The sequence below is a fragment of the Erinaceus europaeus genome, chromosome 23 (genome assembly GCF_950295315.1).
Source record: "Erinaceus europaeus chromosome 23, mEriEur2.1, whole genome shotgun sequence".
In the NCBI taxonomy this organism is placed as follows: domain Eukaryota; kingdom Metazoa; phylum Chordata; class Mammalia; order Eulipotyphla; family Erinaceidae; genus Erinaceus; species Erinaceus europaeus.
Window position 1 is genome coordinate 14057197 of NC_080184.1, and position 8376 is coordinate 14065572.

At 70.3% G+C, this 8376-nt stretch overlaps 1 protein-coding gene across 2 annotated transcripts; it reads left to right on the forward strand.

The window, feature by feature from the left end:
• Positions 1-83: 83 nt before the first annotated feature.
• AKAP8 (A-kinase anchoring protein 8) lies at positions 84-8075 on the forward strand. 2 transcript variants are annotated; one of them, XM_060182329.1, is made up of 13 exons: positions 84-194; positions 2758-2796; positions 3333-3573; positions 3663-4128; positions 4440-4572; positions 4664-4710; positions 4829-4862; positions 4948-5026; positions 5525-5666; positions 5972-6065; positions 6169-6299; positions 6743-6838; positions 7109-8075. In XM_060182329.1, the coding sequence occupies exons 1-13, from the start codon at positions 176-178 to the stop codon at positions 7355-7357; spliced, it is 1770 nt and encodes a 589-aa protein (XP_060038312.1). In that variant the 5' UTR covers positions 84-175; the 3' UTR covers positions 7358-8075. The 2 variants fall into 2 exon arrangements, with proteins under 2 accessions (XP_060038312.1, XP_060038313.1); XM_060182330.1 differs by lacking the exon at positions 84-194 and adding an exon at positions 327-416.
• The last annotated feature ends 301 nt before the right edge of the window (positions 8076-8376 follow it).

Below are 8376 nucleotides of genomic sequence, written 5' to 3' on the forward strand. Positions count from 1 at the left end.
CGCCGTTCTCCAGCGACCGGAAGGCGGGGGGCGGGGCCCGTCCCGCGCGGCAGCCAATAGCGCGCGGCGGCGCTGACACACGCGTGCCTCGGCCCAGTGGCGGGCGGCGGGCGGCGCATGCGCCTTGCGACGGGCTAGAAAACGGTCTGCGGGCGGGGCGCGCCGGGCCGACGCCATGGAGCCGGGATTCGGAGGCGAGTGCGGGCGGAGGGGCGCGCGGGGCCGGGCTCGGGGCGCCGGGAGACGGGGGGCGGGCGGGCCTCGCGGGGTGGGGAGACGCGGCGCCGGGGCGCGCGCTCTGATTGGCCGGCGGCCGCGTCGCTCCGGGGCGCCGCGCGCGGATTGGGCGGCGGGCGCGGGGGGCGGGCGGGACTCGGGACCGTCGGACGGCGCCGCAAGATGGCGGCGAGGCTGAGGTGCGCGGTCACGTGCGCGCCCCCAGACCCGGGGCGGCGGGCCCGGACCCCCAATTTGGGCGGCGGGGGGGCGGGGGGGGTCCGAGGGCGAGGGGCGGGGGCCGGGCCGGGCCGGGCGGGGTGGCGGCGCCGGGGCCGAGGAGCCGCTCGCGCGGTGGGACGGAGGCCGGCGGGCGCCTTAGGCCGCGGGTGGAGGGGGCGGCGGGGGCCGGGCGGCGGGGGCTCCGGCGGAGGCGGGGGGGCTCGGGGGGCTGGCGCGGCGGCCTTAGGGGGTCGGGCCCCGGGGCGGTGGGCGTGGGGTCCCGGGTCTGGGGCCGAGTCGCAGGCCGAAGCGGTCGGGGCCGTAGGGGTCGGGCTGGGGGTCTCGGGTGGAGTCGGGGGCCTCGGGGTCGGGGTCGGGCCCGGGGCGGTGGGCGTGGGGTCCCGGGTCTGCGGCTCTGGGGGCCGGTTGGGCCCTTAGGGTCTGGGGTCGAGGTCCGAGGCCTTAGCGGTCGGGGGGCTGAGGGTCTGGGGTCCCGGGCCGGGTCGGGGACTTGGGGGGTCGGGGTGGGGCCCTCAGGGTGACGGGGTCAGGGTGTGGGGTCCCGGGTCGGGCGGTCAGGGTGTTGGGGGTGTTAGGGGTCGTCAGGGGTGTTAGGGGTCGTCAGGGGTGTTGGGGGTCGTCGGGGTGTTGGGGGTCGTCGGGGTGTTGGGGGTCGTCGGGGTCCTCGGGGTGTTGGGGTTGTTGGGGGTCCTCAGGGTGTTGGGGGTCCTCGGGGTGTTGGGGGTCTTCTGGGTCCTCGGGGTGTTGGGGTCGTCGGGGTGTTGGGGTTGTTGGGGGTCCTCGGGGTGTTGGGGTTGTTAGGGGTCCTCAGGGTGTTGGGGGTCGTCGGGGTGTTGGGGGTCCTCGGGGTGTTGGGGGTCGTCGGGGTGTTGAGGGTCTTCGGGGTCCTCAGGGTGTTGGGGTTGTTGGGGGTCCTCGGGGTGTTGGGGGACATAGGGGGCTGTTGGCGTTGGGGGTCTGGGTGCCGGCCGGGTCCCTCCTGGGTCCCCTGGGTCCCCTTGGGGCGGGTGCGGCAGGCAGCGACCCCTGGGTTGGGTCTGGGCTGCGGGGTCACGGGGTCACGGCTCCCCTCCCCCGCCTGCCCTGCCCGTGGTCGCCCGCCCCTCTCCCCATCCCCTCCCTCCTCACCTCCTCGCTGGGCTGGGGAGCCGCTGCCGGTGCCCGGTGCCCGGTGCCCTCCCCCCTGCCCCCTGCCCTCCCCCGTGAGGCGCTTGTGCCGCTTCCTCCCTAGGCCAGCTCTCGCCCCACCCGGTGGCTCTCTGTCTACTTGTTCCCTCGTGTTGCCTTTGTTTTTCCTTTGTATTGATTTCTTTTTATTGTTTCCTTCTTTTATTTTTATCGTTGCTATTGTTGTCCTTGTCGTTGGACAGGACAGAGAGACATGGAGAGAGGAGGGGAAGACAGAGAGAGGGAGAGAAAGACAGACACCTGCAGACCTGCTTCACCGCCTGGGCAGCGACTCCCCTGCAGGTGGGGAGCCGGGGGCCGGAACCGGGATCCTTACGCCGGTCCCTGCGCTTTGCGCCACCTGCGCTTAACCCGCTGCACCCCCGCCCGACTCCCATGAGAATACTTAAAAAAAAATTTTTTTTAAATACATTTATTTTCCTTTTTGTTGCCCTTGATTTTGTTGTTGTTGTTGTAGTTACTATTGTTGTTGTTATTGATGTCGTTGTTGGCTAGGAGAGAGGAGGGAAGACAGAGAGGGGGAAAGAGAGACAGACACCTGCAGCCCTGCCTCACCGCCTGGGAAGCGACTCCCTGCAGGCCGGGAGCCGGGACCCTGACCCCCGTCCTTGGTCCCTGCGCTTGGTGCCACGTGCGCTTGTGCGCTAACCCGCCCGCCGGGTGACCGTCTATGGGCCGGGCCCCGCCTCCACCCACGGAGCCTGAGCCCGTGGCGGCCGGGTCCCTGTGTGGCGCACCCGACCGGCTCCGTCTTTCTGTTGGCCGGTGCGGGCGTGGGATCCGGGGCCCGGGGCGCGAGTCTCCGCGCAGAACCGCCGAGTCCGCTGCCCCTGCCGCCGGCCTTTCCTGGATCAGGTGCCACTTGCGGCGGTGCTGGGGCGCGAACCTTCGCACGGGCGTCTGCCGGCAGTCGGCTCGCTCTGCGGCCTCCGCTCACTTACGGGGCTCGGACCTTGTGCCGCCCGCGGGGCCACGGGGTCGGGCCCTGCAGGCCGAGAGTGGGCGCCCACCATCGCGCTGGGGCCAAAGTCCCAGGGAAGTGGGCGGGGCGGGGCGGGGCGCGGCGGGGCGGGGCGGGTTCCCACGCCTGACGCGGGCTTCCGTCGCCAGGCTGCGGGCCCTGGAGTGCTGAGCCCACCGACGCCCCGGGTAAGTGTCCCGCCTGGGGGACGCGCTCCTTTCCCTCCCGGACCGAACCGAACCTGGGGCCACGGAGCCTCGGGCGGGCGGGCGGGCGGGAAGGCACCTTTGCCCTTGCGGGAGGCGTGATGACCGGGGCTCACCCCGCCCCGCCCCTTCCTTCCCTTCCTTTCCCGTTAGAATTTCACCCCTCGCCTCCGCCTCCGGGGTGCCTGCCAGGCAAATCCATGGCTCCTGGCGGCCAGTCTTTTGTGCTTTATTGGTCGGGGCAGAGAGAGACAGACCCTGCAGGTGGGGGCCGGAGCGGGTGCCCTGCCTGCTGGTTGGGGAAGGGCCGGACGCAGACAGCTCATCCTGGGGGCCCAGGTTCAGACCCCGGCACCGCATGGGGGACCCTAGATGGCCGGGGCAGCCCGTGGCGCTTTGCGTCCCCCGCGCCCCGGCGTATCTGCACCGGCACCGCCGCCCCGTTTGCACAGCGGCCCCGCCTCCCAGCTCAGTGGCCGAGGGTCCCGTGACCGACCGCGAGGTCCCCCCGCCCCCAGGTTATGAGAACCACCACCGCTCGGGCAGCCAGGACAGCGGCACTTGTGGCTACGGCCCCTCCCCGTGGGAGCACCCCGAGGGCCCCGGCGGCCTAAGCAGCGGAGGGGCGGCCCCCCACCCCCCGGAGCCCCGCAGAGACGACTCGGAGTCCATTGTCGCCAAGATCAAGCAGCGCTTGGACATGATGTCGAAGGAGGGCGTGGCCGGTGACGGTGACGAGGGTCTGCAGGAGCCCCAGAGGTGAGGGGCGCTCCCCGCCCTGCCCTCCCAGCCTGGCTCGCCGTGGCCCCGGGTGACCGCCGTGCTCGTGCTGGCTCTGCTCCCCCCAGGCCCTGCCACTTCCAGTCCTTCGAGGCCGGCGGCGAGTCCACCAGGCCCGACTACGACTCGCCCCCCGGGCCAGGCCCAGACCACAACGGCGGCCACGGCCAGGATGAGCCAGACCGGGACCCGGACCAGGAGGCCGGCAGCTTCACGCCCCCGGCGGACGCCCCGGAGCCCACCCCCGAGCCGGAGCCGGAACCCGAGCCCGCGCCCACCCCGGCTCCGGCCCCCGCCCCGGCCCCCGCGACCCCCACCACCACCTCCGAGTCCCTCCTGGGCCCCGCCCCCTGGCACCTGCTGACCTACATGGGCGGCCGTGGCCTGTGCGGGCCCGCCCCTCGGCCCCCCCTCTTCCCGTCCATGCCCCCCAACTTCGGCATGATGGGCATGCAGGGGCCGGGCTGCTACGACAACTCCATGCCCTACGGATACGGCCGCGGACAGCCCCGGATGAGGGGCATGAGAGAGCGGGTGAGCGCGGGGGCCGTCCCTGTCCCGGTGGGTCTTTCACGCAGCTTCCTCCCTGCGGGTGGGGCCGGGGCCGCGAGCACTGTGCCCCACCAAGCGTACCACCCCTGGCCCGTCTCTCTCTCCTGGTTGTAACAAAACGTGCGGTTTAACCGCTTAGATCTCTTCCCCCCAGAGCCCTGCTCGGCTCCGGTTTCCGGTGGTGCCGGGGATTGAACCTGGGTCTTTGGAGCTTCTGGCGGCAGGCTTCCCCCCATCTAGTTTCTCTAGTCGGCCCGCGGGTGGACCAGCTCTGTCTCTCTGTCCCCGCGCAGCCTCCCCGAAGGAGGGGCTTCCGGCGCTTCGGCCCCGACGGCATGAGGTGGAAGCGGAGACAGCCGCCCATGTTCGAGGAGCCGGAGCCCAAGCACTTCCGCTACGACTACGAAGCCGACTTCTCAGAGAACGGCGAGTCTGGCGGCCTGGCTGGGGAGGGGCGGGGGCAGGGGGCTAGGGGGCCGCCGCGTGCTCACGGCGAGCGATCCTCCTGTGCCTGCAGACGACGGCACTGGTGACTTCCGTTCCGGAGATGAAGAGTTCCGGGGCGTAAGTCTGCGGGTTCCCCCGCCAGCGGCAGCTCGGGGTGGGGGAGGGGGGGCGGCATGGGGTGCCCGGCGGGCAGGCCTGACGCCGTGCCCTCTCTCTCTCTGCCCCTCTCCCCCAGGAGGACGAGTTCTGCGACTCGGGCTGGCAGCGAGGTGAGTGGACTGGGGGCCCTGGCTGTGTGTCTGACCACCTGTGTGTCCGGCTCCCGGGAGAGAGTCACCTGGGCTTCCCTTGCAGGGGAGGAAGATGATGACGGGAGGAGGAGGAGGGAGAAGCAGCGGAGGAAGGACAGGACCCGAGACCGGGCGGCCGACAGGTAAGCGGCTGCGACCCGGCTCCCTGCCACTCGACTCAAGGGGCTGAAGACGCAGGAAGGGCGGGGTGCGGGATGCAGTGCGGAGTGCAGGGCTGGTGCCGTGCAGGGCGGGTGCCGTGCAGGGCGGGGTGCGGTGCAGTGGGTGCCGTGCAGGGCGGGGTGCGGTGCAGTGGGTGCCGTGCAGGGCGGGGTGCGGTGCAGTGGGTGCCGTGCAGTGCAGTGGGTGCCGTGCAGGGCGGGGTGCGGTGCTGTGGGTGCCGTGCAGGGCGGGGTGCCGTGCAGTGCAGTGGGTGCCGTGCAGTGCAGTGGGTGCCGTGCAGGGCGGGGGTGCGCCGGTCCGGCTCGGCTCTGAGCAGCCCGCAGGCACCTGGATCCTCGGGGGCATCGTGGGGGCGGGGTGGCGCCAGAGAGGCCGAGTGGGGCGCTCCGGTTCCGGCCTGCGTTCGTTCGAACCCTGGTCCCGGCTTCAGCACCCGCCTCCCCCGTCCGCCCGCCCAGGACTCAGTTCTCCTGCTCGGTGTGCAAGTTCCGCAGCTTCGAGGAGGAGGAGATCCGGAAGCATCTGCAGAGCAAGTTCCACAAGGAGACGCTGCAGTTCATCGGCACCAAGCTGCCCGACAAGACGGTGGAGTTCCTGCAGGTGGGCGGGGCGTCATGCTGCCCAATCAGATGGGGAGTTCCCGCAGGGGGCGGGGCGTCAGGCTGCCCAATCAGATGGGGAGTTCCCGCAGGGGGCGGGGCGTCAGGCTGCCCGACCAGATGGGGAGTTCCCGCAGGGGGCGGGGCGTCAGGCTGCCCAGTCAGATGGGGAGTTCCCGCAGGGGCGGGGCGTCAGGCTGCCCAGTCAGATGGGGAGTTCCCGCAGGGGGCGGGGCGTCAGGCTGCCCGACCAGATGGGGAGTTCCCGCCAGGGGGACCCTCAGAGCTCGGGCCCCGCCGCCGCAGGAGTACATCGTGCACCGGAACAAGAAGATCGAGAAGCGGCGCCAGGAGCTGCTGGAGAAGGAGGCCTCCAAGCCCAAGGCCGACCCCTTCCGAGGTGGGCGGGGAGTGGGGCCCGAGGGGGCGGGGAGTGGGCGGGGGCGGGTGGCTCCGGGTCAGTCCGGGTTCGAGCCCGCCCGCCCGCCCGTCCCGGTCCGCAGGGATCAGCGAGGAGCACTTCTTCAAGAAGATCGAGGCGGCGCACTGCCTGGCCTGCGACATGCTGATCCCCGCGCAACCGCAGCTGCTGCAGCGCCACCTGCACTCCGCCGACCACAACCACAACCGCCGGGTGAGCCGGCCCGAGCCGGAATGGGGCCGAGCAGCGACTCTCACCCTGTCGGGCTTCCAGAGAACCTGGCTGGTGGCGCAGTGGTCGGCGCTCGCTGTCTGTCTGTCTGTCTGTCTGTCGAGAAGCAGCGGAGGGGCGCCCGTTTCTGCCCCTCCTCGGACTCTCTGGGCTTGGTGTCTGCTGCGCCCTCTCCCTCATCTCCCAGCTGCCGGGTTTTTTCGCTTTGTTTTCTGTTTCTTTGTCTGTCTGTTATTATCTGCGTTTACTGGGTAGAGGCGGCCAAAAGTCAAGGGGGGATAGAGAGGAAGAGAGACCTGCGGCCCTGCTTCACCACCCGTGAAGCTTTCCCCCTGCAGACGGGGACCGGGGACTCGAACCCGGGCCCTGGACGCCGGAGCACATGGCCGGTCGCCTTTTGTTAAGCCCACACGTGTCCCCTCCAGGTGACCGCGGAAGAGTTCAAGAAGGCGAGTCTCCATGTGGCCAAGAGCGTTCTGAACAACAGGCACATCGTGAAGATGCTGGAGAAATACCTCAAGGTGGGCGGGCAGGGGCGCAGGGGAGCTGGTCTGGGGGCCCCCTGCCCCGGCCGTCAGGCCCGAGTGGGCAGTGCCAGGGCGCTGCTCCTCCCTGAGCCCCCGGGTCCGTCCTCATCCTCGGCCCGCCAGCAGCCGGGGCTCAGCAGAGCTCTGGGGAAATAACAACAATGATAACAGTAATAACGGTTCTGCAGACAGACCCGCCTGAGGCTCCGGGGCTCCGGGTGCTCGTCCCTCCCTCCCCCCAAAGTACCCTGCCGTCCCTGCCAGGGTGAAGACCCCTTCACCAATGAAGCCATGGACCCAGAGATGGAAGGAGAGGACAACCCGGGCGGCGAGGAGAAGGAGGAGGCCGAGGCCGAGACCCCGGAGGACGTGGCGGCCGAGGTCCTGGCAGACGTGATCACGGCCGCCGTGCGAGCCGTCGACGGGGAGAGGGAGGCCGCCCCGGACCCCGAGGACGCGGGGGAGGCCGAAGGGGAGCCCGCGGGCGCCGACTCCAAGGACGCATCCGCCTAGACCCCTCCCCTCCCGGTTCCGGGGCTGTCCCGCCACGCATCGCTCTCCCGCCCGCCCGCCCGCCCTGGCTCCCGGCCGAGAGGGGCCTGGTGGGGACCCAGCCGTCCCCCCGCCCCCAGCCCCCTCGGCCGCGGGCCGCCCCTCTGGGCCGTATCCGTCCGGGCTGCGGTGCGGCGTCTTCGCCAGTAGATCCAGTAGACCCCGTGGTCCTGCTTGTGAATAGCGGCCGGCCCTCCCGCCCTCCCGCCCTCCCCGCCCTCCCGCCGGCCGCTCAGCTCCGGTTGCTTTCGTGACGCCCTTTTGTCGGTTCGCTTTTTCCTTCTTCTTTTTTAAGTTTCGAGAATTTGCTTCAGCTTCAGTTCCTTGAATTCTGCTCTGAAGTGGCTGTGCCCTGTGAGCCCGGCCGTGACGCCGGGAGGGAGGGAGGGAAGGAGGCGCCGGACTGAGCCCGACCGCCTGTCTGGCTGTGACCGCGGTCCCCGTCCCATCCCTGCCGGCCGCTTCGTTCTTTCTTTTCCTTTTTTTTTTTTTTTTTTACCTCATTCGTGTGCCGCCTCTGCGCCACTTCAGGGCTTTCTGTCCGAGTTGAGTTCCTTTTACTGAAATACATTTTCCAGGAAAACCCGATGTCACTCCCAGACACAAACAGTGTAAGTCGCCAGTCGGGCACAGTACGTTGAAGAAAAAAATAAAAGTATCGGGAGAGAAGAAGAAGAAAGCGCCTTGTCTGAAACCAGTTCTGTTCCCTGGGTTTGCGTTGACCTGTGAGGACGGGAGGCTGGGGGGGGGGGCACCAAATAGGGAGAAGCCGCCCCCAGCCCGCGACTGCCGGTGCCCACCGTCCTCACCGTCCTCAGGGCCGACTGGCGGCGGCCCAGAGCCGGGGGACGCGGGTGGGCGGGGGGACGGGGGGCCGAGCACCAGCCACCCGCACACACAGCCCGGGCAGACAGGGAGGCCGCAGACCCACCCGAGGAGCTTCTCCGCCTCCTCACACCTGAATTCACCACACACCTGTC

Excerpts from the sequence above, each read along its gene's own strand:
- AKAP8 (XM_060182329.1), top strand. Across the intron at positions 3,574-3,662 it reads GGTCTGCAGGAGCCCCAGAG|GCCCTGCCACTTCCAGTCCT; the intron begins GTGAGGGGCGCT and ends TGCTCCCCCCAG. Across the intron at positions 6,066-6,168 it reads CAAGGCCGACCCCTTCCGAG|GGATCAGCGAGGAGCACTTC; the intron begins GTGGGCGGGGAG and ends CCCGGTCCGCAG.